General features: G+C 36.9%; 1 protein-coding gene across 1 annotated transcript in view; it reads right to left on the bottom strand.

Moving 5' to 3' along the window:
* The window catches only part of LRP2 (low density lipoprotein receptor-related protein 2), a 115,519-nt gene that overhangs the window by 77,523 nt on the left and 10,350 nt on the right, over window positions 1–27,646 (bottom strand). The window contains exons 2-10 of the mRNA XM_009084699.1: window positions 19,690–19,797; window positions 17,370–17,492; window positions 14,822–14,938; window positions 6,702–6,812; window positions 6,471–6,584; window positions 5,290–5,406; window positions 4,352–4,495; window positions 2,777–2,896; window positions 319–447 (exon numbers count right to left, since the gene is read on the bottom strand). Of these exons, the coding sequence (XP_009082947.1) occupies window positions 319–447; window positions 2,777–2,896; window positions 4,352–4,495; window positions 5,290–5,406; window positions 6,471–6,584; window positions 6,702–6,812; window positions 14,822–14,938; window positions 17,370–17,492; window positions 19,690–19,797 (1,083 nt within the window). The remainder of the gene's footprint in view (window positions 1–318; window positions 448–2,776; window positions 2,897–4,351; window positions 4,496–5,289; window positions 5,407–6,470; window positions 6,585–6,701; window positions 6,813–14,821; window positions 14,939–17,369; window positions 17,493–19,689; window positions 19,798–27,646) is intronic.

The following is a 27,646-nucleotide window of genomic DNA, read 5'->3' as shown; positions in this document are numbered from 1 at the left end:
CCAGGAGCATGGTGTCTCTCATAGGTAAGTGATTGATCTCACCATTCAGCAAAACCATTTTCTGGCACAGTTCTAGAAAAAGTGAGGTTTCCTGACTTCTTGACCACACTGAGTTCCATAGAGAGCAGGTCAGGAAACTGTCTCCCATAGGAATTACATTTTTTGTGTTCAGGAGGGCTCTGGAAATGACCTCTCAACTCTGCAGAAGTCAGGAGTGCTGAGAAAGCAACAGAGCCCAGCTGTGGACACTGCCCCATTTTACCTTGCTCTATCTATTAGCTCAACAACAACAAGAGACTTGCAGTGCTGTGCACTAACCTGAAGTATTGGCCCGACAATGCCGATGATGCTCTAGGAAATAACCTTCCACACAATGGCACTGGTGATGTCCCACACGGTCTTCACAGAGCTGGTCACAGACACCCCACATTTTACAGTCATCAAAATCTGCCAAGTGAACAAGGCATATTTATAAACAACGCTTTGTATAAAAGGGATGTCATAATCAGGAAGTTGCAAGTTTGTCCTCTCTGCTGCTTTATATCTATTTGTAAAACTATAGCATAGAAAAAAAAGAGGGTTTGTATGTTTTCCCAAAATGTTTCAATTTTGTGTTTCCAGATAACAAAACAACTGATGTTTCCACCCTGGGACCAGCACCCTTCCCCTCAAGAAAAAAAACAACAAACAAACAAACAAAACCCCAATGACAGCTGTCAAGAGAAGAGGAAAAATCATTGAAAGGGCTGTCATTGTCTACTTTTCACAGTACAGAATATGTCCATGCAGTATTCTTCCTGCAGCAGATCTCTACACATTGCGCACACACAACAGAGCTGGATTTTAGCCTACTCTGAAGGCGAGCCCTACCTTTTTGTTAGTGCAGTGCTCAAGAGAGTAAGTTCTGCTAGAAGTCAGTGTTTATCAGCTCAGACTTGGTATCATGCTGCAGGTGTCTCCTTTACAATTTAAAGCTGTCTGCCCACCAGAGCCAGCCAGCAGAAAGTACAAAGAAGTTCACTTTGGAATGCAAAATACCATGTAGGTAGAATCCGCAGTTCAGACTACCCAGCAAGACCTCACAGATGTGCTCTACATGGAATTCACAGGGTTGCTGCAGAATCTTTTGCTTCTAAACTTGTGAAATATTTAACTAGTCATCTTTTAAAAACAAGGATTCTTAAATTTAAATTATTTTCATTTTTAAAAAGCACATTGAGATCTGAACACTGCCTAGTGTTTCATCCTATCAGTGGCTATTTAAACCCAGATTTCTAATGCTACTTAACACCTGGTTCTGACATTAGAAGTCTGACCTCCTACACTTGAGTAGAATGAGTATGTTACATTGCTGGAAACCGGTAATTCTACTGTTAAGCCAAAAAAAAAAGGAGAAAATGAGATCTCAAATATTCTTGCTACTGGAACTTCTGATTCGAATGCTAATTAACACATAAGTGAAAATTAAATATTCCTAGATGGTACATTTTTGGTACTGAAAAAATGTTGTCCTCTGCAGCTTTCCAGCTTTCATGTGTGTTAAAAATGTTCAATATCTAGTGAGCCAGAACCAAATGACAAGAACACAAATTGAAAAATTTATTATTTCAAAAAGTAATATACATCATTAACACTATAGTTTTATTCTTCTGGCCTTAAACCAATAACTTTGATGGAAATTGAGATCTGGAATTATACACTACTGGCTGTCAGCCATTTTCCATGACAAGTCTTGCTCCCACCACAAATATATGCCTAGATCTCACCAAACCAAAATACTTTGACTCAGATTTACAAGCCAGAATCTGACAGCTAGGTTTACAGGGCAAAGAACAACAGAAGACTCGGTGAGACTGCACCAGGTTTGGGAACGTGTCCTTCATGTATTTCTCACATAAGACTGAAAGAATGGAGGAAATTTTGTGCCTTGTTTCTTTGCATTGATTAAGAGCAACCATTCTGCCACTGCAGCTCATACAGCCCTAGGCCACCCAGTACTCCTGAAAATACAGAACTCTCATTAGAGATGGAGCATCTGGAGGCCTTTTAATAGCACAAACACTATTGCTTGGTTTGAAAAGCTATAACAGATACTTACTCAGTTTGTTTTATTAGGCAGTGCTAACCTTCACAATTCTGAAGTTACTGAGATAAATCATTTGTACTGACAAAGGTTTGTGCTACCAAGTTACAGCAGCTACAGAATAGAAATGCAACATCAAAATACCTCACTTACCATTACATTCTTGCAAACATTCTTCATTTCCACGTATATACTGAAACCCCAAAGATGATACAGCCTTTCCATAGGGCAAATACAAAACCACCCTTTTCATTTTAAAGTACAGTGTTCTACTGTCTTAGTATACAGCCATTTTCCAAAAGTACCAAACAATTCAACATCATTAACTGTTTTTCCAGGCATAAAAGAAACATCACTGAGGCAGAAATAAGCTCTCCCTACCTAACCACTAAAAGACCTGTAAAACGTTTTGGTAACCAAACAGCCATCCAAGAGGCTCTTTATAAACCTAACCATGCTGGCACTATCTCTTTAGGTCTTATTGAAAGAGATCTTTATGATATCTCTCTGGTTTGCCTCTGTGTCACCATGCCGCTGTTATACTACTAAGATTTTTATTCTTTTGCTGACTCCTGAGATTTTCTACTTGCCAGTACATCCACCCATTTAGAACTTACTAGCCTTCCCAGAATTCAGTTTTCCAATGAGCTGTGAGAAGGTACTAGATATCTGTAATCCCTGTACTTCACTTACCAATGCAAGTACGACTGTCATTGCTGCTTATTGTATATCCCGCAGGGCAGTAACACATCCCTCCTGACGGAGAAGAATGGCAGCGATACTGACAACTCAGAGCAGCACAGCGTGAGATGTCTGAAAAGGAAATACAATATTTCAGAAACACAATTACATGTCTTACTGGTAGAACAGCTTTTTGCCTTACTAACAGTTACAAAGCTGTAGTCCTTTCTACAAAGAGTCTACAATTTCAAGAACAGCTTCTTAAAACAAATCTGCACAGAAAATTATGTCTGAAGTTCCACAAAATCACATATCCTTACATACATGCAGGCAAGGACATGGGGGACAGAAGATAAGGCACTGTTTACAACAGCTTCTAGAAGAGAGTTAAAGGATAAACATCAGTCGCATATGAACCACCACTGCTCTGTGCTGTGTAAAATGTTGCACAGAGGAAGGAGCTGGCAATGCACCATACCTTTCTCTGCTTCCATGAGACCTACTTGTGAACAATGTATTCTTGAGTTCCATCTATTGGCGTGTAACCTCATCATTTACTCTTTTATGCAAAAAAAAAGATAAAAAAACCCCCTACTACATTAAGAAGAATATGTATATTACTCCAATATATTAGTATATACTGATTGGGTGGTATCCATAGAGAAATTCTTTATCCTTTTCTTCTCTCTCTCTCTCTCTCTCTCTCTCTCTGTTCTTTTTTCCTTCACCAGTTCTCCCTGTTCTTGTACTACTATTTAATAAACAATTCAGTGATAGGTGAACAAGTTATGATTGCAAAGCATTTGCTGACTTCCACCTCCTTCTTTCTCATCTTCCTTTTCCTTAATTTCTTCTGTTAAATGGCTTGCTCTGCAGCCCATATCTGCTGTAACTACTAAACTGGTCAGCAAAGTAAGAAACTCTTTTTTATAATAAGGTTTAATTTCCTATTATTTCTTCTGCACTCCTTTTTCAAAAGGCATGATTTTGTTAACAGGAATGTTCATTTTCCTAGAACTTAAAAATGTAAAATACCCTGGTCCTTATTCTCAGAGGCATTCAGTGTTCATAAGATTAGAGTGAAATTAACAGGAACTATACATGGTCATCACCTCCCACAGAGAAAAGCCAGTATACCACTAACTGGATAACCAGACATCCCAGGTGAAAAGATATTTTTGAAAACTCTAATCTTTAAAGTGAATTAGCCAAAGCTCAGGATACACTGATTCAATCCTGTGTTCTGACCAGTACAAAACAGTCCTTCTTACTTACACAAAGGGAGAAACACAAATATTTAAACAAAAAAGGTATATAGCACATCTTTCTCTGCCTTCATGAACATATTTTAGGGTATGGCAAGTGAGCTAAAATCTTTATTTGTGAAATTTCATGTACAAATTTTACAAAAGAAATGGTCTCTTCACAGCATATATGCCTCGTTCAGATCATCCAGTCAAACAGTGCCTATGAAAATAGTGAGCTTCCAAAATTTCCGTGTGGTTTAGGAGACAAAAGGTGAATGTAAAAAGGTATCAATGCCAATGTTTCTGCTATTCTGTGTATGCTTTTGGTTCTAATACATACTGCAATATCTTCCTGCAGTGATGTTAGTTTCATCTTCTCCTTCAGGGCAGTCCGCAGTCCCATCACACACTTTCCCAATTGGAATGCAATGCCCTGACCCAGGGCAGGCCCACTCTCCTGGGTAGCATTCATGGTGATCACTTTCTATGGAAAAGAAACACAAGAATAATTGAAGAGTAGGTTTCAAATAATACTTCAGATTTCTACTCTAACAGCTTCCCAAAGTATCTCTATTATTCAGTTTCTGTTACTTGCACACAGCTGGGAAAGACTATAAAGAAACATCATCTATACTTCCTTCCATGCTCTCTTTTACCTTCAAAGTACAATGCAAACAATACTTGTACAGACAAATGAATGCTTTTACTTTTTCTGTTTTGTTAGAAACAGCAAAACCATTTAGCTTTAAACTAAGTGGTGCACCAGAAATGGAACTATAGTTTCAGGGTTTCAAAACACACAAAGTGTGTCTGGATAATGAGAATGATGTTCATCATAGAAAAGGCAAATGAAAGAGAAAATTCATTAAAGTTCTGTTTCTCACATGACAAATCTTGGCAGGAATAGAGTTATTTTCATTTTCAATAAATTGATTTTGGTTATTAGGAGCCTCATGTCTCTTAATAGATGACCTGAAAAATCTCCACAGGCAGGAAACCAAAACACAGTATACATGAGAGAATATAAAAGAAAAAAAAACAGTTGCTCTATGCTAAACTTAGTTTGCATCATACTCAGTGTCATAGCAATAATTCTCACACACACAACAATAAAAATACTGCTTAAGTAAAAAAAATAAGGTACAATGAAGATGGAATTCTAAGGTTTTCACAGAAATAAAATGGATTCATAACATCTTGATCGGCCAAAATTTCATAGATGTAGCAGTGTGTGGTCTTCCTCTGAAAATATCCTTTAAAGTTAGCAATAGTATATACCACATCCTCTTTCATCTTCATTATCTTCACAATCATCATCTCCGTCACATATCCAGCTCTGATGAATGCAACGGCCGCTCGGGCAAGTGAAGAAGTTGCCTCTGCAAGTTGCATAAGCTAAGAAAAGAAACATGAGAAAATCTAACTACTCTTAAGTGGCTAAAAGGCTAAAAATAGTAATATTGTCTCAGAGATGAAGAGCAATTTATAATATCTCCTGAAAAACTGGGGCAGTTCCATATCTTGCATACACTGCAAACACTGAGGTTTGTTCTGGTTTTAAGTATGAACTTTATTTTGCTCTAGTTCTTTACAGAAATAAAAGGGCAGGCTAAATTCATCAATTAGTTGTATGACTAGATGTAGAATACCTTATTAGCAAGGTTCCTGAAAGTGGACATGACACCAGGACACTCAAGACACCAGGAGGTAAAATATTTGTATGTCTTCAGAGTTAAAAAAAACAACGAACATTTATGTCAAAGCCTTCTATGCTAAGAGCTCAGAAACATTTGTGGGTACTCCCAGTATCCTTTCCTGCATACTATAATCAGTGGAGTACATTTGAAAGTATATAGGTCACACAAGTGATAACTCTACAGCCATGATTCTGGCTGGAGATGCAGTACTTCAGGATGCCCTGATTGTGAAGAAAAGAATGAGCAAGAAATTTCCAGAAATGGAGCAGTCAATTAAAGACCTCACATGACCACCTCAAGGCAACAATCTGTGCATTTAGCTGTCTGTAAAGTTGTACATTATAGTCACTAGGAATAATTCCAGAAGATTCATTCCATCTATCAGAAAATACAAATGTGAAAAGAGCCAAACAAATCTGGACAAAACTCAATTGCATGTTGTATATAACTGAGATTTCAGAGTGAAATAATTACTTTTGGGTCATGCTGAAATTAAGAAAATGACAACAACATGATGAACTGAAACTAGGTGTATTAAGAACTCATTGAATCAAGCAAATTCAAATAGTAAACACACACCCAGGCACTTAGCAGTAAAGACAACCTGAAAAAAGTATATGCAATTTTCATAATTCCATACAAAAAGTCCTTGCTTTTGATGGCTGTATAGTCAAGCAATCTACTTCCTGCTATCTGCTTGAACCAGTTTTAAGTAAAACAGTTAAAAGAAGGTGGGGGGAAAAAAAATCAAAAACATCATACTGCAAGAGTTTTCATCACTCCTATCTCCACAGTCATCATCATGGTCACAGATGAAGGCTCGTGGGATGCATTCTCCATTAGCACACTGAAACTGCGTACTGGTACATCCACGTGCTGAAAAAGATTTTAGCATAGAAAGACACACAGAAAATCTGTCAGAAAACTACAGTCTTTAACACTAAATGAAGGTCTGTAAAGCATATTTCTGGGATAACTGCACACGATACTTACTGCAATTAGCTTCATCAGAAGAATCTCTGCAATCAACTCTGCCATCACATCTCTGGCTTGCATTAAAACATGCTCCATTTGCACATGATAACTGTTCACATGTTGGGTAGTCTATAATAAAAAAATGCCTTAGTATTAGCATGAATGTTAGACTATGATGAGTCATTTACATCCAGTGTTAACAGAATTTCTTGGTTTATAGGAAAACAAAAAAGGGAATACAAAACTTCCTGTACTAGCACTGACAAGCAATCCATTTATCCAGTATACTGACTTCTCCAACAGATATACCAGAATATCCTCTTAAATAGAAGCTACAAAACCTTGTAAGTAACAAGGGAAAAATTAGATGCCCTTCCACACTCCAAAGAGATTTGCAACCCAAACATTTACAATATGATAGAAAGCAATGCAACACAAAAGGAGAACAAAGAGTGAAATTTTATTTTATTTATTTGTACCTCAGTTTTACACTTTATTAATCTTAATAAATGTTTAGATAGCAAAGGAGTTCCTGAAATTTACAGTTCCTAAGTCCTCTTAGACTGTCATGAGTTCTCAAAATCAGAGACTTCAGCGTTTTATGGTTTTGTCCTAATTAAGCCAAGGATATTAAATTTCCAGGTCCATGATCAATATTAGGACCATTCTTTTTTAATACATGCTTTCCCCTTTGCAAAAGAAAACAGATTCTTCAGAAAAAAATGGTCTTTTAGGTTTTGGATATTCTACTTATGTAGATGACCTACAGGCCATTTCAAGGAATTATTTCCAACAACTTAAAACCATTTCTGAAAATACTTATTCATACAAGCAGTCAGTGAGTTCAGTGGAACTATCTAACAAATTAAGCATATGCACATGCTAGAGTTGAGTAGGAGAACACAAGCTCATAGTTTAGCTCATTGCCATGAAAACTACTTATTTAGGTCAAACAGCAAGTATGAAAGCAAATAATCACTAATTTTAGAAGTGATATTTATTGAACCTTTGTATCTATATAGAAGATACATGAACTCAAGACACAGAATAACCAAGTCATAATTTGCATCTTGTATATTTTCAGTTTGAATTCTTATCCCATTTTACTTCTCTAGGAGTTAATACAGCAGATGGAGCAGGCTCTCATTTAGGCACATTTTCATTCATACTGTTGGAATTCACAACATCAGTTATAAAATTACTTCAAGCAGACCTCTAGAAAGTTGCAGTTTTTCCAGGCAGTGACACATCACATTCCTACAAAACTGTAATTATCTATGGAATAGGCTTACATGGTTTTAACTCTTAAATTCTTCATATGAGAGCATAAGCAGCTGTGTTGATGTCCACTGCAAGTCCTGCCAGACTATGTCCCTGATTGATTCATTTACATTTCATTTGTTTTCACTGCAGTTCATATAAGTAGGCAACTTGCATGTAGGAACAGCATGTGCTTAATCAAAGAATGGTAGTTCAAGTTACCAGAGTTCCAGCTGCAGCATTACCACCTGTGGCCTTCGTAGTACTAGTTCCCAGATCTTCCATTGCAAAAGTCTGACAATGTCAACATGTACCCTAAATACAATTAGCATCCTTTGGCCCCACTTCTTAACCAGACACATTCTCCTCTAACAGATTTCTCATCCTTTTCTTGCTTGGGTTAGGCTTAGGGACAACTCATAACACTTTGGGAACAACATGAGTTCTGCAGTGTTAGCTTTGCCTAGAGAAAGGTCTAAAGAAAGGCCTGACCTGGGGCCAGGTTTCATGCTCCCTGTGGAATCAATGCTTCTTCCCTGTCTGGAAGCAGCGAAGGTATGACAGTGAGGAGTTCTATGTTCCATGGCACAGCAGAAAATAGCTATGGCAGTACAAGTGTAGTGTATTACAGGGCACATAGAAGAAAAAGAATACAAGATATTTGCTTCTATCCACACTAAATTGGGAAAGCTTCTAAGGGATTTATAATGGAATTTTTTTTAATTTTCCTCATTTTTCTTCATATCCCACAGAAATACCTCCAATGATGTTCCAGGCTGTTTCTGATGGACTAAATGTTGAACAAATAGCAAGTTGGAACCATTGCCTTGCACTGCCTGTTTCTTCAAGAATGCCCCGGCAAACTGAGGATCTAGTCACTAATAAGATTTTCTCAAGCTTATATTAAACTCCGTTAGAAGAAGGGAGACTTTGTCAAAGTTTTCACTTCAGCAGCAAGCCTGGAAATGTCCTCAGCCTGGAAAAAATCTTTATTGTATTATATAATCTAGTGTATTGTACAAATGCAAATCACTATAAAAATACCAAGCAGAGCAATAAGTAAAGATGTTTTGAAGACATTTCAAAATATACATTCTAACTACATTGGCGGTTTACTAGAATGTGAACAAATACTTCTTTTTTCCTTATTTTCTTTTAAAATCTGCTTGGTGTACAGATTCTTTATTTTAATTGTACTTGCACAAGTAAGAACATTCTTTGAAAAGCCCAATGGAGATTAATTTAATTTTTAAACTCGGTACAGGTAATCCCATTCCCAATCCTCTGTCAAAAGACCAAGTTTAGTAAATTATAGTTCTGATCACAGTCTGCTCACTGATCTGAAAGATATTTTTCACTGCATTATGCATTGTACATTGTACTCTTTGTACCTTATAGCATATTATTTTAATAAAATTGTTTTAATTATTTGGGGCATTAAGAACTAATCCTCATGAATAATGGCAAAGCTCTGAGCTACACCAAAGGCTGTAGCCAATGCACTGCATGATTCAGGAGCATCTGTGTCATCAGGACAGATCCACAGTAGTTGGGCTACTTTTACGTGAGGAGAAGTAGCAACGGTAGAAGAATCAGGCAAGAAAAGCTGGGTTCTGTGAGGACTAACCACGGTGCTACACTTTCCAATGATGTCTAGCTCAGGCCTGTATGGAAATCACACAGGAGATGCACCTATGACATTGTGTTTGTGGTGTCAATGCTGAGAGCATGAAGGAAGCCAAAACAGAACTTGCTAACGATACTAGGATATCTGAAAACAAAGGAATGCCTGCCCTAGCAATTGCAAAAGACCAGGATTTAAAGTGCTTTCCTTTCTCTCCAAAATTTAGAAAACATTAGCAAAGAGTGAGCTTAGTTCTTCTACTGCTATCTCCAAATGGAAAGTTCTTAAAAAGAAAAGAAGAATCTGAACTTTGACAATGAGGAAGGTAGGAATGGGATGAACTCCCTAAACTGAAAGACCTACAAAACCCCACAGCTATGCAAGACCTGATACTGATCAGAGAAATCAATCATACTGTCTCTGTTGTAGGAGGCACATGGAAAAAGTGTCAGTGCTCTGTGAGTGACCTGCAAGGGTTCTCTTCCAGAGAATTGAACTTCTTTTTTTCTAGGTTGGTGAAAGAGGGATTAGAAAGAGCTAAAAAGGATTGGATATAAGGTTCTGAGTTAGAAGTCTGACAGGGTAGGTAGTTTGCACCTAAGGAGGTCTGAGAATACAGATGTACAAGAGGAGAGAGTGAAAGGAGACAGTACAAGAGAAAAGTGAAGGGACAGGAAAACATAAACACTGTTTTCTTTCACCTTGCTTTTAATGGCGCAGAGCCTCCAACATGAACATTATTTCCTTTACCTTTTCCTCCCCAGGTCCTGTGGCTAGTTTTACAGAAAACTAAAAAGAAGAAATCTTTCCACATAAATCTTTCCTTAGCCATCACAATTCCTGGAAGACAATTTGAGCTCTGTGAAAACAGGAGGAAGTCCAGCTATGTTCATTCCAGTGCTCAGGAAGAAAGAGAGCTCTTCTTTCTCTCCCCTTCTCTCAGACAACTATTTCTTAGCCAAAATACTTCTCCACAACCTGTCTCCCTGTGACATTCCAGCATTTCAGTTGCAAAATATAAACTGGCAAATGCCAGCACAAATGACAGATGAGGCACCTTGCTCCTTGTACCTGTTTTGGGGCAACAGTCGCAAACATATTTAAATGGCAAGTTTCAATGGACACGTGGAAGATGCTTGAAAGCTACGTCACAGGAACTGTTCAACCTACATTATTTTGCTCTCTGCCTAGCACTTTTGTTCTGCAAGCTGGAAATAATTCCATACAAAAACAGTAACAGGAAACATTTACAACTGGTATTTGATTCCACAGACACTGATTTCTGTCACATAGCCAGGAAGTGTAACCTTCTGTAACCCTAACTCATCTTACAAGAAGGAAAAATAAAAATGTTTTAAAAGGCAATTTCCTACTTACAAGTGTCTTTCTTTTATTGTAGCAACATTTCAAAACATATTACAAAATAAAATTAATTAAAACCCTTTGACTCCCTGCCATGAGTCACCACCTCACAGTGGGCAATTCATTGCCCAGATAGCTCACAGCCTATCAGAGTCATCAGGAGGAAGATTGAGTCCAAGCCCAAGAGTTCTACAAGCTACATGATACCAGGCAATGTTCATAGCAGAGATGCTTTCAGAGCTGGCAGGCTGACCAGACACTCATTCCTGGCCTTAATTCCTGATTTTGATCCCTCACACTAGTATTTGGCTGCCTTCCTTGCCTTGCTTCAGTTTAGCTACTTCCCTGTCCCAGACTCTCCCTGGTGTAGATATTACCTTCAGACTGAACTTCTCCCTTGTCCTATAGCTGTTACATGTAATTTGACCAACATCAGGAACATTAGCCTCTGAGCACAGCCTTTTTCTTCTTTCTTGGACTACATCCCTCATGATCTCTTCAGTTCTTGATCTTTGTTCACTTTCACCCTGATCTCTGCAAATTAATCCCAAAGCTGGCTGCCCACTTCCTGACCACAACAGCTATTTAGTATAGCAAACAAGAGGCAGGAATTAACAGGTTGTGCAGTTGACCTATGGCAGCCACTCAACATCAAAATTAGAATCAAAATTACTGAGTCTCTGGCCCACACTCAGTCCATCAGCCTCAAACAACATGTCTTTAAAATACTTTCCCTTTCTCCCTCATGGCCTCAGTGCAGTGCTCAGCTGCCAGAGCTGTATCCAGGAAGGCTATTCTGTCAGTCACGGCAAAGCAAAATGGACATGGCTGGGACTTTAATTTTTCAACTATGAAGCTGAGTCAGGAGAGGGAATTCTACCTTTAATTGAAAGAAATAAAGTATGTTACACAGAAAAATGGCACCAGTATTGGCTGCTCATTCCCTGAAAGTATTTGCTACCCAAATACTCTGCTATTTCTTTCCATATTTCTAAAGTTTTAAACTTTTAAAGTCTTTGCTAGCTGCTGACTATTTAGAAAAGCTAAAAAAACAGCCTGACATGTATTTAAAGAAAAATTTAAAACCACAGTTTTATGAAATTAAAACAGCTTCAATGCACTAATTACACAACCTGCAGCTGAAACATTGTTCTGATGTTTATCTTAGCCTCTGCATGGGTAGTTTCCCCTTGCTGTTAATCCCATTAGCAGTAAAATGGACTAAGGCTCTGAATTCCTTTGTTCCATTTTTTTACATGTTTTACTGCAGACTTACTTTATATTGGTGACATTTTGCATTTGACTAGTTTCTTAAATAATGTAACTTTTTCAGCAACAAAACTTTATCTTCTTTATAATCTAAATCTGTTTCCAGACAGATCAGTAAATGGACACAAATTTGCATCTTGTTATGCTCCATGAATTAACAGAATCAATTATAAATCGCTTTTTTCTTTTGGTTTTCATGGATGTTTCATTTTTATTTATGAAACATTTTAGTGCAAATTAAATAAGGGAAAATTAATTACAAAGGACAAGGCCAAAATCATAATATTCCTCTTATATTTGTTTATATCAGATAGTGTGGAAAAGGAAACAGACTAAACAATGGGAAAAATTAACATTCAAAGCAAGTATTAGAATCTGCTGCAAAAATTGAACACTTACACTAATTCCTACTGTATAGTTAATCATAAAATCACCAAATTGTTAATTTTATGTTATGATTTCTGTTTAAAGTTCCAGGCCTTGCAAAGACAGAAAGGCAATAAAATTAATCAGTCCTCCTCAAGAGTCTTGTCATTACATTCTTCTTGATTCTCTTGGATTCAGCACTGTCACATTTCTTTAAACTAGTCCAACACTCCTCCTTTCAATGTTCCAAGTCACAGTCATTCTTCTGTCTTAGAGGGACTGTCAACACATATTCTAATAAGCCAGAGTAGAGGCTGTTGAATGATAGGAGGCAATCCCTCTCCCTGGGGCTAAGCATGCTGCCTTCCCAACAGTCACAGCTCCTACTGCCTGATGCAGGAATAACTGGGTTTCCCACACAGCAGTAGAATGCTATTGTTAAGGGATCTAGAGGTCCCTTTCCAAACTGCCTTTTTAATTTACTTAGCTGAGAATGCAAAATGTGAAATAAAATGTGCACTTCGATTTTTAAACATCACGGCAGATTGTGCTCTGAAGAAAGAGTTGCAAGTGTTGCTCTTAGGACTGCAGTCCCAGCCTGCCACAGCTCTACTGCATTATAACAATCACACCATGGCATCTGGCTGCTCCACAGTCTCTACTCACAGGTTTCTCAGAGCTGCTCAGCAGTTCCTCTTTTTTAATTCACAGATCATATATTTTTGAAACAAATATCTTTTCTTCAGAATTTTTTTCATGTGCCATAGATTTGCTAAATTAAGTTACCAATGTCTTTTCTCCCTCTAAACTTTAAGAGAAAAAAATGCCAATCAACAAAATGTATTCTTCCAGCAATGATATGGGGTACTTTGGATCTTGGCTTTTAGCTATTTGTGTTGGTGACTTCAGAAATTACTGTGGGTCTATCACACGAAAAAGTTCCAAGCTGAATGACTCAGCAACATCTTATTCCAGAGGACCATATAGTTCTAAATCACCTTTCATTCTACATAAGGTACAGTTTAGCCACTTGTGAGTCAGGGACAAAACACATTAGCAGCAGGCTGATCACATAATATGCTAGTTTTCCTTTACACAGCATGTGCATATGTCCTTTTTTTCCTCTAAGCACAGCCATTAGCAACATTTTATTTCCTGCTTCTTTATCCATCCCTTCCACCATAGCCTCTTCCCCAACCTCCCGCCCTGGGTCTGGTTGTGAGTGAAGTTTACAGTTATGCCTTTTTCCCAAAGGCACACTAAGTTCTAACAGCTGAAATAGCAGTTTATGTGTTAGATGTTGCTCAGGATGTGTGAAGCTTTCCCTTAATACTAACTAAGCAACATTTTATTTCCTGCTTCTTTATCCATCCCTTCCACCATAGCCTCTTCCCCAACCTCCCGCCCTGGGTCTGGTTGTGAGTGAAGTTTACAGTTATGCCTTTTTCCCAAAGGCACACTAAGTTCTAACAGCTGAAATAGCAGTTTATGTGTTAGATGTTGCTCAGGATGTGTGAAGCTTTCCCTTAATACTAACTATGTATGCTGTTACGCACTGTCGTGTAGGTATTAAGACAAAACATTCCTGAAAAAACATGGCCCCTATGCTGTGGCCAGCCATCCTTTCCATCAGTATTCAACCTAGGCCAGAATCTAGGGAGACTGTCACCAGACAGGCAGGTAGCCTCAGTCCTGGGGAAGTTAGATTGAAAAAAAGCTATTTGTCCATTTGCATTATGTTGGCACAATATAAGCAACTTCTCTCAATAAAATATGACCAAATCATCTCCACATGAAGCTAGAGTCTAGAATACAAACGCTTTTCAAAGGATCAAGGTTCCTCACAGAAGTGAGCTGGAGTCAAATTCTGCTTTTCTATACAGGCTATAACTACTACTGATTTAATGAGAATGCAAAATTAATATGAACAAATTGGGCAAAGTTAGTTCTGAATGTCTCAAAACTATAAGTCAATTAAACGTGGTTGCTTTTTTCCGATGCAATATTAATTATCTTTCAGACAATGAGAAACGAGAAGCTCCGATCCTTTGGTGGCAGTTTGCATGAGTTCTGCCATAATGGATCTGTATCAGAACATCAGCTCTAATACACAAAAGAATCTGAAATGAAACTCTTGTAACAAGAAGCATATTGTGATCATCCTGTCTATCAACAAGCCCTTTAATCTTACAAATTTATTAAAATGCCACAGAGAGATGAGATGAAACCAAATCTCATGCTAAGAGTTAAGACTCACGGCAGACTCTTTCATCTGTTCCATCAGTGCAGTCCTCTACTCGATCACACCAGTATGTGCTCGGAATACACTGTCCGTTCGAACACGTGAACTGCTGACTTGAGCATGTCCTTCCCGCTGCAAGAGAACAGGCACTCAATCAGTATTTTCCATCAACCAAGGCTTTTTATGAAGAAAAATATTTTTCTTCTTCCTCTTTAACTACTCCATCTTTTTCACAAATATCAGCGTAAGACTTTTGCCCCCTGTATCTCGAAGTACTCAAGGAGATTAAAGAACACTTGACAAGCACATGGTAGATAGCATATCTCTGTGAGGCCTTCTTTAGCCTGCAAGGTCACTGCTTTTCTTCACTGAAGGGGACAACCTCTAAGTTAAAAATTACCTCCCTATAATTGTTCTGCCTAAAACAGTAAATTACTGATTCTCATCAATTTAAAGTTTTCTCTATTATTTTACTTACTGGGTCAAAATCTGTCAGTAAGTTATTCGGTTAACCAGAATGTCACAACGTAAACACAGCAGAGTTGGATAAGGCAGTGACTTCTAATACAGCTAGGGCCTCAACAGTCAGGAATAGTTTACATTCATAACTAACGGAGGATCAAGAATGATTATGTCTCTTCTCATGACAGCTGTTAGTGAAAAGCAACTGTTCAATTCCACTTTGACTGCACTACAACTAAACTAAACTCTCAGTTCTTCATAGGCAAACTAATCAAATCTGTGAAGACAGATTCTAAGTTCAAACTTACTGCTAACTTTTCCTTCCTTCTGCCACCTGCACATTTGTTTCTCCCATACTCGTGCTCTATCTCAACATCCCAGTCTCTATACTGGCACCTGGTCATCTGCCACTATAAAGGGGCTCTCTATGCCTTCTGCTGTCAGCAGTGCTCCCAAAGCCAGATCAGCTGCTGGGATACTAGGGTCATGAGGAAAAACAAGAGCAAGACAGTAAAGTAAAACAAATTTGTTTCAATTCTGCATGTGTGACTTTTGAGCTGTTGGCCAGTTTCCTCAGGGAAAGTTTTTAACATTTCAAGGAGAAAAGGTCCTCTAGGTTTCCCAATCACAGAGCTAAAAAGTCCCTTTAGAAGAACAAGGACAAATACTAGGACATGACTCAAAAATGGCAGCAGCACAGTGCCACTGTATAGTTACTAACACTCAGGATTAACCAGTACACAGAGAACAACGTTACAGTGACCCAGTTCAAAAGTCAAACTCAGCATTGTTGCTAATTTTGCATTTTGTATCTGCAGATTCCTTAGTTAAAACATAACCAGCAATTGTGCTGAAGAGGGGAGCAAAAAGCAGTTAACCTTCATTCAAATTTTTCCATCCTTCATGGGAACAAGTACCAAGATATAAAAGCATAAACAAAGTTTGTAAGCAAAATCTTTCCAAACCATAAACCTTTGAACCTCCCCAGGGGTTGGGGAGTCGCTCCAGAGCTGTTCAGTTTAAAGAAGTTATCAAAAAATTATACAGTGAATCAAAATGCAAATAAATTAATCTTATCCTCATCACTTAAACTAACATCTAATAGTAGAAGTAGCAGGAAAGCAGTTCTTCAGAACACTACACTTGTTCCCCAGTCTTATGCAATAATGCAGATAATGTAATTTGGTGCAATAATCACCTCTGTTCACTGTTCATCACTTCAGCATGCACTTATAGCCCTTCAACTGCTTAGTCATGGCATTCAAAAATCAGAGTAACATATTTCATTAATATTAATATTTATCTTGCTATCAATACTGAAAAAAGAGCCTATGGCTATAGCAGTTAGACTGCTAAATTATTTCCTTGATCTAAACTATAGTGAGAACACTAAACTCTTCACTTGAAAACAGTAATTCAAATATGATTAATAAACTGTTTAGCATATTAAAGTTAAATACCAATTGGAATTATGTCCTAAATTTAAGCTGTCCAAATGATAATGAAAGATGACTTTCACCATATGCCAGGAACATACAGCAATGCATTTCTCCTCCTTAACTATAAGAAAAAATGTCTCTGGTCATTTTAAATAATAATGCTATTAAAAAGCATTGATGAAAATCATACAAGAATATTAATCAATATTTACTTGAATTGACTGATAATTCTTCCTGGTTTATATACAAATAAATTTCACAATTTTCTGGAAAGAAATAAACTTTTTTTAATGCATATTTCTCAGATGCAAGTGCAAATTTTGTTAGCCAATGAGTAGAGAACACATCTTAGTATTATGTCTATTTCACTGGTTTTGAAACTACTAAATTTTGTATCAAGTACAAAACTAATATACACTGTATATTTTCCTCTTTTTAATTAACTGAAACATCAGTAATTTTCAGATTTCAAGATCAGGAGATGTCTTTTGGACATATTTTCTGTATTTACCTACTTCAGACCTCAGACTTTAATTTCTAGAAACATTTTAGGGAGACTCCTGTACTTACATTAGGCTTGTTTCTGTATGTTCTCGATATGCTGCTATGTAAATTTCCTTACTGCATAAAGTTGGTATAACATTAGAACTTAAAATACTCACGACACTGTTGATGCTCATCTGAGCCATCTTCACAGTCTTCCTCATCATCACAAACCCATGATTGCGGGATACATTCACCATCAGTCTGACACTGAAACTGGTTTCCCTCACAGGTAGGTTGTGCTAGTGTAAGCAACGAAAAAAAATTGTCATTTCACAGACATCTGGGAAAGCACTTTCAAAGAAAATAATTGCAGAAGGGAAAAGAAGGCTTAAGGGTTGTCAATGAATTGTAACTTCCATGAAACACACAAAGCATTTGACAGGTCAAAGAAAATGGGCAGACCAGAGAGGGGAAAAAGGGCCAGCAAAGGATGCCCAAGGGCAAAATTCAGCTTAGTGAACTCCTGCATAGGTATCTTCAGCTTTATATCCTTTCCTGAACACACAGGTTCCTCTAGAGGGCAGGCCCCAAGAAAAGTTTCAGGTTCTGAACTGCCCTGTGGCAGAGCTGCTTTTTCACTTATGTACAGAGTCACACTGGCTCCCTGGTCTCAATTGTTCTCACTCCATCTCAGGTGCTCTATCCCTGGTAGGAAGAAGGTCTTTCAAAACAAGCTCTCAACTCTTCCCTGTGAATTCATAAGACAAAAGTGAGGGTCACGTCAGAACAATCTGAACGTTCTTGTCCCAGCTCCACTCTACTTTTCAAAGAGACAAACAACTGAAAACAAAGAGAAAGATCAAAGTAAAAGTTTGAGACTGTGTTACAGCATACTCCATCCCTAGTTAATGCCCCTAGCAAGAATCACTAGAACAACACAGTCCAGTAGACAGGATCATGGTCTTGACCATCTTTTTTCTCAGGATCTCATGGTTTTGGAGTAATGCAAGGTCAACTAGAAACACTTTGTGCTCATTGAATGATATGCAAGCACAACTATCAATGTAACCAAAGCATCAAGGTAGAAAATTAAATCATTTTGTAAATTTAGAGTTGAGAATACAAAATTACATTAGAGGTAAACTAATCAGAAGGATAAAATAGGTCACATACTACAGACATGTAATTCATGTGTATTTTTTTTAATTCCTGCTTTAAGAACAAAAAAAATCTTGTAATAGGATTTTAACCTCAGATCACTTTTAAACAGTTTAAAACTATCTTCCTAGACAATTATGTGCCCCACTACCCATAGCACATTAAGATATCATATTTAAAAGTACAATTAACTGAAAAAAAATCAAATTTAATTTTCTTCTTCTTAATTCATCACATGTATTAAAAAGAACAACTCAACGGCATGCATATAACTATGACAAATGTAGTGAGGATCTAGATTTCTATTGTGTGGGGTTTATTTGTTTTGCTGGTTTTGTTTAATCTTTCACATAGTCAACATGAATTTCACCCACTCCTTGTTCAAAGCCCAATGACTTCTTTCCAATCACAGTTCAGAACTAAGCTGAAATAGCAAGCTGTAAGACAACACCATTTTGTTTTGCCAGTTTAAGACATTCTTCACCCAGAACTGCGCTGTTTTTTTGGAGGTAGCTAACGTGCTAGGCAACAAATCAGACTGTGAAGCTGTGTCAATGACCTCCAATTATTATATGGGTCAAGCAGCAAAGATATAATAATAGTGTGAAAAGAACCAACATAAATTAGTCTTTCTCACTCCCCATCATCTGAGAGGCAAAAACTGGCCTAACCTGTAAGTGGGCTGATAACTGCACCAGCCCACAAGACCTCAAAGAACACTAGATCCAAGAAGGTAAAATGCAGGCAAGCTCCTGAAAACAGATTGTGGAGGGAAATTCTTAATTTTCACTACTTTTCCATTCAGCTTGAGAGAATTTTTGGGCATGGATATTATAGTTTATATGAATATAATTGTCCCTGAGTTGCTGGCACTGAGAATAACACAACCAACTCTAGACAACTAAGCACAACTCTACTCTAGGGGCAGTAGGTACAGATTGCTGTCCAGGCCCTGAAAGATCTGAAGTTTTGGAGTGTAAGTGATGCTGGGGGCAACTGTGTATACATAGAATATTCAGGATTACTGCAATAATAGAATACAATACAGTTCTACATCTACTTAGAACATTAGTCATAAAATGAAACTGCATTATTGGACAGTTAGATTTTTAAGAAAAGGATAAGTCATGTTAGAAGCTGAGGACTACTAGATTTTCTGACTACCAAAGCCAATGAACTCATGAAGTACAACTCTTAAACAGATTCTGCAGTATCTCAAGATAACTAGGAGTTTCTCCCCCTTCAATATTCATTCTTGTACCACAGGTACAGTTTCTCACAATGGGATCTCATTATTTCTCACATTGCAAAAAAGCTGCTTGTATTTGTTTCACTTACGACAACCAGCTTCATCTGTATCATCCGAGCAGTCTCTAGCCCCATCACACCTCCAATCTGCAGGAATACAGCGACCATTTCCGCAGCGGAACTGCCCCCGCTCACATCCTGTGGTAAAACAGAGTGATGAGCAGGTTAGCAGTACAAGCACATAAAAACAGACAGTGGAGTTCATTCCTGTTAAATTCCTTGTGGCGTGGAAAGGAGAGAAAATAATATTACAATAATACAAAAAATATTAAAATATATAGATAGATAAAAGTTCTCTATACACGCAGTGAAATGAAAAAAGAAAGAAACCATCTCTAAACATCGCAGGACATTTCCAACTAAATTGCTACAAAATTCCAATAATTTTAATATTTGTATATTAAATAAACAAACCAAAAATAATTTAAAAAAAAAAAAAGAAAAAAGAACCCAGACAAGTCTTGAAGGAGCACCTACACTACAGAAACCTATTTAGCAGAAATGTATCAATTTTAAATTCCCAACCAGTACAGACTTAAAAATAAAGGTAGGGCATCATTTTACTCATTATTTCTAAGAGCTAAATGTGCTAAACATTAGTGGTCTCCAACATCTCTGTGGATTTAAAAAATTAACAACAATGATCTCCTTAGCTGATCTGGAAATATTGCTTCAGCAGAAACTGCTTGAAAGTATAGAAAGATCTCAGTTTTGTTTTGTTTTGTGTTTTACTAACGTCCTCATATTTTAAATCTTTCCTCTGAAGTACAGGAAAGCATGTCTTCAGTAAAGATTTGAATAGCAAATAGTTTTAAAAGAAATTAAGCTTTCAGACATTTATGGTTGATCAAAAGCTATGCTGCTGTCATTCCCTCCTGCTTGACCGACTAAGGATTAAAAGCTGCTAAAGAAGCACTCATTGCCAGGTGTAAATGCAGCCAGATCAGACCTTTAATAAAATCTCCAGTCCCGCAGGAAAGAAAAAAGGCACTGTTGATGGCCTTTCATTGTGATTACAGCCTCATAGAAAGAGGGTGAATAGTTTTATAGGTCCCCGAAACAATGAGCTATAACATAATTAGGTTCAACAGAGCTCTGTTTCATGTTAATCTGTTGTCAGCACCTCAGAGGACAGAACACTATAAGAACCCGAGGTAGTAGCAAAGTCCAACTCTGAAGAAAAAAAAATCCTGTTTCCTGATTTAATTAATAGCCATATGATAAAACTACATCTTTCAATTATTCTGAGTGATTTGTCCAGAGGAGATAACCTGAGTATACGTAAAGCACAACCACCTACTTTGTGAATTCATGATGACATAACACGCTACCCTAACTTTCATGTAAAACCAGGCATATCAACACCGTCACATAAACACAGTTAAGTGATGTATTCCTCAGGGATATAGGCAATCTACTTTATGCAAGGAATGTTCAAATCTGATTGTCTGGTAGTGACATCCTGATTTATAACGTATCCTGCAAATGGTCAAAAATTTCACATGGATAAATGGTGGTACGGAGTGGTACAGGAGTATGTTCACCCAAATACCTTCTATAGACTAATGCATGATGGTGGTTGGTGGTGCAGGTCTGGGGTTGGTGGTGCAGGTTTCTTATCAACTACCTTTAAAACACAACAACCTCCCTTGCAAAAATGCCCTGAAGGAATGTACAAGTTCACTCTGGAATCCCAGGCCCTCTCCCTGAATTTTGCTCTACAAAGCAACATTTTCATATGAGATTAGCAGTTAAAGCTCTAATAAACACAACACATAAACCACCATTTATCAATTGCAATTACTGTGCAAAATAAACACTAAACCTGCTTGCATATTTAGTACAATATTGCTAATCCAAAACTACTGGAATATTCCTACTTACTTATTTAAAACGTTACAATATAGAATTACATCTGCATCCATGTGATTAGAATTTTTAATGAAACAGATGCTCATAAACAAGGAAAATGAGCAATTTGTATATTATTTCTGAATAATAGCCAGCTAAATGAAATTCAAGCACTATGTACAATACTAGTAGTTTACTTTGCCTATCTTGCATTAAGTTCCTATAGTTAAACATATCATTATAGTTATAGAATTGAGATTACACTGATAACATTTTTAAAAGTATTATAAACACAGCAGTATTTGTACAGCATGATAAATGGTAACTGAATGTTAACAGAAAACCTGCAAATCACACAGTTTTGCTACACCCTGCAATAATTTGCAGAATTACAGTTTAAGTTGCTCATACCTACATATAGTAAGCACTGCATCAATGTCCATTTATACAATTCTTCAGCAGACCTGTTGTAAGTAATTTAATTATGACATTAGGCTTTTCAAATGTTTTTTTCTGTGCTTACTTATAACTGAAGTCAAAGAGCTCTGAAACACCTATAAAATCATGAAAGACTGAGATTTCAATTACAACTGTTTTATATTATCATTAGAACCAAGATAACGACATAGCAGATAATTATGTAAATTCATTAAAAAAACAATCTTTGAAAATGAGTAATAAGAAAGAAGTAAAAGCAGTATCAAGGGCACTTCTCACAAAGGTCCTAAAAAGCCTTGTGTTTCAACTAGGAACAAAACAATTCTAACTTTGATAAAGGATAAAGTAATCAGGGGAAAAATGCATGATTACCAAATTACTGCTACAAATACCCAGGAGAAATATCCAGAATGAAAGAGAAATAACCATGTCAGCAGTAACTGAGTTTGGTATATGATAGGCAATGTGAGCCTGCAGCACCTGGTTTCAGCAAGAGCAGAGACTGTCAGAAGACAAGAGGCATTTGCTTGTTTATTGCCATTATCTGAAGCCTCAATTCAGTGAAGAATTAGTCACTAGCAATTATATGGAAGGTCTTCCTTTCAATAAGAGGTTTTGGGGGAGTTTTTGTTAAGTGATAAGGCAGCTCATTAATCAGTCAGACATTGCCAAAAATTAATACTAATGAGCTAATTTCCATAGAAATTCACATTTCCTCTCACAAATGGTGATAAAACCAGACACCTCTTTCAGGCAAACAGGAGCCTGTCAGCAAGATTCCTTGAGGAAATAACCACCAAGTTTAAAAAACAAGCAGTGAAACAATCAGTCTTCACTGTCATGCTAAAAATTTGCCAATAGAAAATAATCTAAATGACTTCTGAAAGTTCAAATTTCAGAAATTATTGAATTTTTTGTGTGGCTCTACTATTACAGTATTTCAGTTTTAATCTTCTGGCTGTGATTAAAGCACTACTAAAATACGGGCTACAAGAATGCATGGCACACCTTAGAATCACACCAGTATATAAAGAAGAATCACTGAGCACTAACAAAAATAATTTTGAAAGGTAAGATCTGTTGCAGCTGCTCAATATTCAGTAAAACACCAAGGAAATAACAAGTATATGATATCATCTTTAATATAAACCAGTCTAATACTGAAAAATACAAACCAAAGATCAGAAACACTGGAAAAATATAGCCCAAAGCACTATTTCTAAACTTCTTGTTTACTTACCAACTTTGAGCTTTATGCTAACTTTGTCACTAGACTTTCCATTGTTCTCTGTGTCTAGGATTCTCTTGTAAAAAATTCCTTAGTGGATGTTTAAGATTCAGAATTTACTCAGGTAAAACAAGGCTTATATTACTGGCTGTGCTTTCCCAAGCACAAAGATTATGTCAGGTAGTCGTTTTCCACTGGAATAGAGCAACATAATAGTGATTTTGCCAGAGCAAAGACTGAACAAAACACAAACTAAACAAAATACCTTGCTTCACTTCTAATTTACTAGAAGTAAATGCATCTTCTACCAAAGACAATAATGCAATACAAGAACTATTCATTTTGTGTTCTGCAACAATTGTTGCCTGCATATGAATTAAATATCCTGTGGTAAACCACTGTCAAAGACAAAGCCCAATGCCACTAGAGCATGGCAGTCAATCTTCACACCACTAATGAATGTTACCCAATGATACATTAAGTCATCGGGAACTCCAGCAGAAGAGGTTAATAGCTTCAGGCATTTCACAGCACAATGCTTTAACCCATAGGGCTACAGTCTTCAATAGGAAGGCAGTCCACACCTTCTCAACTTCCACTGGGCTTCATTTGCCCCAGTATGTTTGTGTAGAAATATTTCATTTGAGAATTAAAGCTTAAATTCAATTCTCTTATATTGAAACCAGAATGTTATGTTTAGCTTACAATGGAAAGCAATACTGCCTTACTCTCTGTCATTCTGCATTACTTTAGACTCTGCAGTTTCTCCCTGAACCGTTCCAGTCTTTTCTATTATTTTCATACATTTTCCACCTGTCCATTCAACCTTGAAGTCCCTCACACTTTTAAGTCTGACTACAGATCTTTTGAATTACATTTGTTATCCACAGATTAAGGGCACCATGACTGTTCATTCTGACTATACAGAATAGGCCAAAACCTCTCATTCATTCTTCCTTCCTTGCACTCACAATAACTTTGAGAACTAACACGTCTTTAACAGTTAAGCCTGAACAAAGTATTTGAAGTATTAAACCCAGGGTAGATTGTACCACTCTCAAACTGTTCACTCAAAAATAAAACTTACACTGCTGCAATTACTTTAAACCTTGGGAGTCAACTCCCTCAACAGATTATTTTTTTTTGCATTTAAAAGTAATGTTCTTCAAGGCAGTATTTTTTCAACTGAACAGTTCCACTTTAATACATCCACAGGTTTTCAGCAAGTAAATGCAAACAAACTGTGCATTACGAAACTCTTCCATATAACACTTACAAAAAGAAAAATAAATGACAGTCTCTCTTTTCTCCTTTTCTGCCTTCCAACAAAGGGTACTCTCTGTTCCCCTTTGGCCTCCAAACAGAGCAGCCCACTCCAGTGGACTTGCAGGTAAAAGAATCCTGGAGAATCACCTTCCATATACTTTGATGTCAGATTTTTGCCTAGCTTAATTACATGTCAAACAGCCAAGGTTTTGGAATGCTCTGGGAGGGGAAGCTGAACTTCTGGAAATTCCATCTCTGTTCCCCCACACTAATGGAGAAAGAATCAAAATCCATAGTTTAGGAAAAGTCCTTTGCTTATTATTTTATAATGCCCTATGATAGTGAAAAGCATTCTTCTGCTGACAATTGTAATAGGCAAATGAACAAATATTATTTAAAATATAAGGAAAAATTGTCTGACAAAATTATGCTAAAATTCAGATATCTTGAGACAATATTTAACCTCCAGACCTTCTACACTCTTCTAACTTTTATTTATAGAAACTATTCAGATTGAATCAGACCACACAAGAATTTATAGGTGTTACAGAAAGCAGTACAAGATTTACCTGCAGTCTTCAAGACCTTGCAACACAAAATGTCTTTTGTATCTACGTCTCTAAACTAGATTATATTAAAGAAATAATTTTAACTTGCAATATCAGCAAAAAGACAGTACAAATGTGCACCTGTACCCACTTTACATGACTGCAAGATCTTTGTACACAGACTGGTAGGCAGACAGGGGACTAATCAAGAGACAGTCTGAGGCAGAAAAGCTGCAGTGCCAGAGAAACTGAAATACAATGTTAATAGGGAAGTGTAGGATTTCTTCTACTGAATTATCACCCAATTAAATGTAACAAGATTATTATTAGTAGTAAAATAGCATCTACAGACTCAGCAGTTGATCAAGGACTCTTTGTGCCTGGCACTGTACAATCACTTACAATAAGAAGGGCCATACCCTAGACAGTTTGCAGCATAAAGACAACAGGCTCTTGAACTCACCTGGGTGCCCCAATGTCAACAAGTGAAGGCCAAATGGCTCTGCTCTTCCCTTCACTGACACAGATTCATATTCTATTGTTTCTCCTATAGCAGTTCATAAAGTCACAGTACATGAGAGGCACACTCCTTTCTGCTGGTGTATTTATTAGCCAGTGCAAGAAACAAAGCACCTTTCATATTATTTGGGGGTAGGGGATGGGAGGACGGTGGTGGAAATGGTAAAGGACTGAACTTGAAGCAATAGATCTATTTCTTCACCAGCACTGGTTGGACTTAGTTTTGAGTAGACCACATTCTGTGTTCAGCAGAATGACATGTATCAGAAGCTGTAATAAATGGGCTCTACTGTGACAGGCAAGATCCAATACCTACATTTTAAACTTTTACTCACTGATTTTTTTAAAAAGCACCTTAAAACTCAAGACCAAAAGTGAAAATGTTGTTCAATAGGTACTTAGAAATACCATGTTTCACTGCAGCATCAGCAGATTTCTGTAGTTTCCCTTTCAAAACCACTTGCCAAGCAGTAAAAACACCCAGCAAAATCTACATTATATTGTGCTTTGTGTCTGGAGGTTCTTGCACATATAGACACTTGTCAACTAAAGCTATTGTTAAAACTAAAGCATCAAATCTCATTTTAATAATGCTCACATGCAAAATCTTTTATAAAAATACTTAAAATTAGTGTATTCTATGTTAAACTACTTGTTTTCAGTTAATACAATTATAAAAGGACTATAGATTAATTTCTGCTAATGCCTCAACATAAATCCAAGAATTAAAGAAATTCAGGATTTTAATTTACTGAAACTAAGCAGGAAAGCTTTCCTGTAAAGAAAAAAGGGTTCCAATCTCCTGCAGACAAGTTCAAAGGAATGACACTGTAAATGCCTCCTAGCAACGTTAAAGATATTCATAATCCTCATCCTCTCTACCTTACTTCAGCTTTATTAATTGCAAAAGCAACAAATGCAAACAGCCTGATAAAAATAGAAATGTTTTATGAATTCATTTTTTACAAATCTACTGAAATTTTTTTCAAGTAGAAGCCTGAACTAATAATAAATTGAACAAACTCCTAATATTTTGATAAACCGCATATAGACCTCTTAGAAAAAAGAAATCTCAGTTTTAATTTTTTTCTTAAAGCCCTGGTATTCAGAACAATATGTGTTTCCACATTATCACTTTAAAACCAATCATTCTGGAAAAAGTTAACAAAATTGAAAATTATATTCAATATTTTAAAATTATTTTATGTACAAAAATAGACTTCTTAAATTTAAAACCATGACAGTTTGTTTCTCACAGATGGTTACAAACAGCACATATCCACACTATGTATCTTTTCCAGCATACAGTGCTATAAGAAAATGAATAAAAATCAAGTTCCTTTACAATCTTGCTTCAACTCACTTTTTTAAAACAATAAATTAACTCTTACTATCTTCTTAGTCTTGTAACAAGGCAGGAATAAGAAATAATCCTTTTAAGCAAGGGCTAATTCTAATAGACAGGAGGTGATACTCCTTTCTAGTGATAAAGTAAATATTCTGTGTATTGAACAGAGCAGGTTCCTTCTTCCATTTAAGTCACTGTCAAATTTCTTGATCTTCAGTGATAACTGAGGATCAGCCATTTATTTTTGTTGGACACTTTCTTTAATCCCAACTGCATATAAAGTATTTTCCAGGACGAGACTAACAAAAACTATTTGCACTCCTTTCTTAGAGAATTTAGTGAAGTTTTTATCTGTATGGCCAAATTAAAGTGAAGCAGTACTTGCAGTACTGAAAGATTAGCCTTCACAATACAAAAATGTTTTTCAGACACATTGCATGTAAAGAATATGTTCTGCGCTAAATTGGATAACCTCCACCAGTTGTCTTGACATTAGGTGTCTTAATCCACATAAATGAGTTGTGCCTGTGTTGGGTGGGTAAGCAAAGCAAGCACTGCGCATCTCTAGGGAAGCATACACTCTGAGCTCTCCTAAATCTCAGAAGCTCCTTGTTCATGAATGGCACATTAAACATGCAAAAATCTGTTCTAATTGATCAAATGACATATAGAGGAAGAAGAACAAGGAAACACGGTACAAATAAAGACACCCGCAGTTACTCACAGAAGGAAGCATCCCAAGCATTTTCGTAAGAATGAACCTTGCTAATGGCCCCAAGGCTGCTGTAG

This window comes from Acanthisitta chloris, unplaced genomic scaffold (assembly GCF_000695815.1).
Source record: "Acanthisitta chloris isolate BGI_N310 unplaced genomic scaffold, ASM69581v1 scaffold2721, whole genome shotgun sequence".
NCBI classification, from domain to species: domain Eukaryota; kingdom Metazoa; phylum Chordata; class Aves; order Passeriformes; family Acanthisittidae; genus Acanthisitta; species Acanthisitta chloris.
The sequence above is the reverse complement of the archived record's forward strand: the minus strand, read 5'-3'. Positions and strand labels throughout refer to the sequence as shown.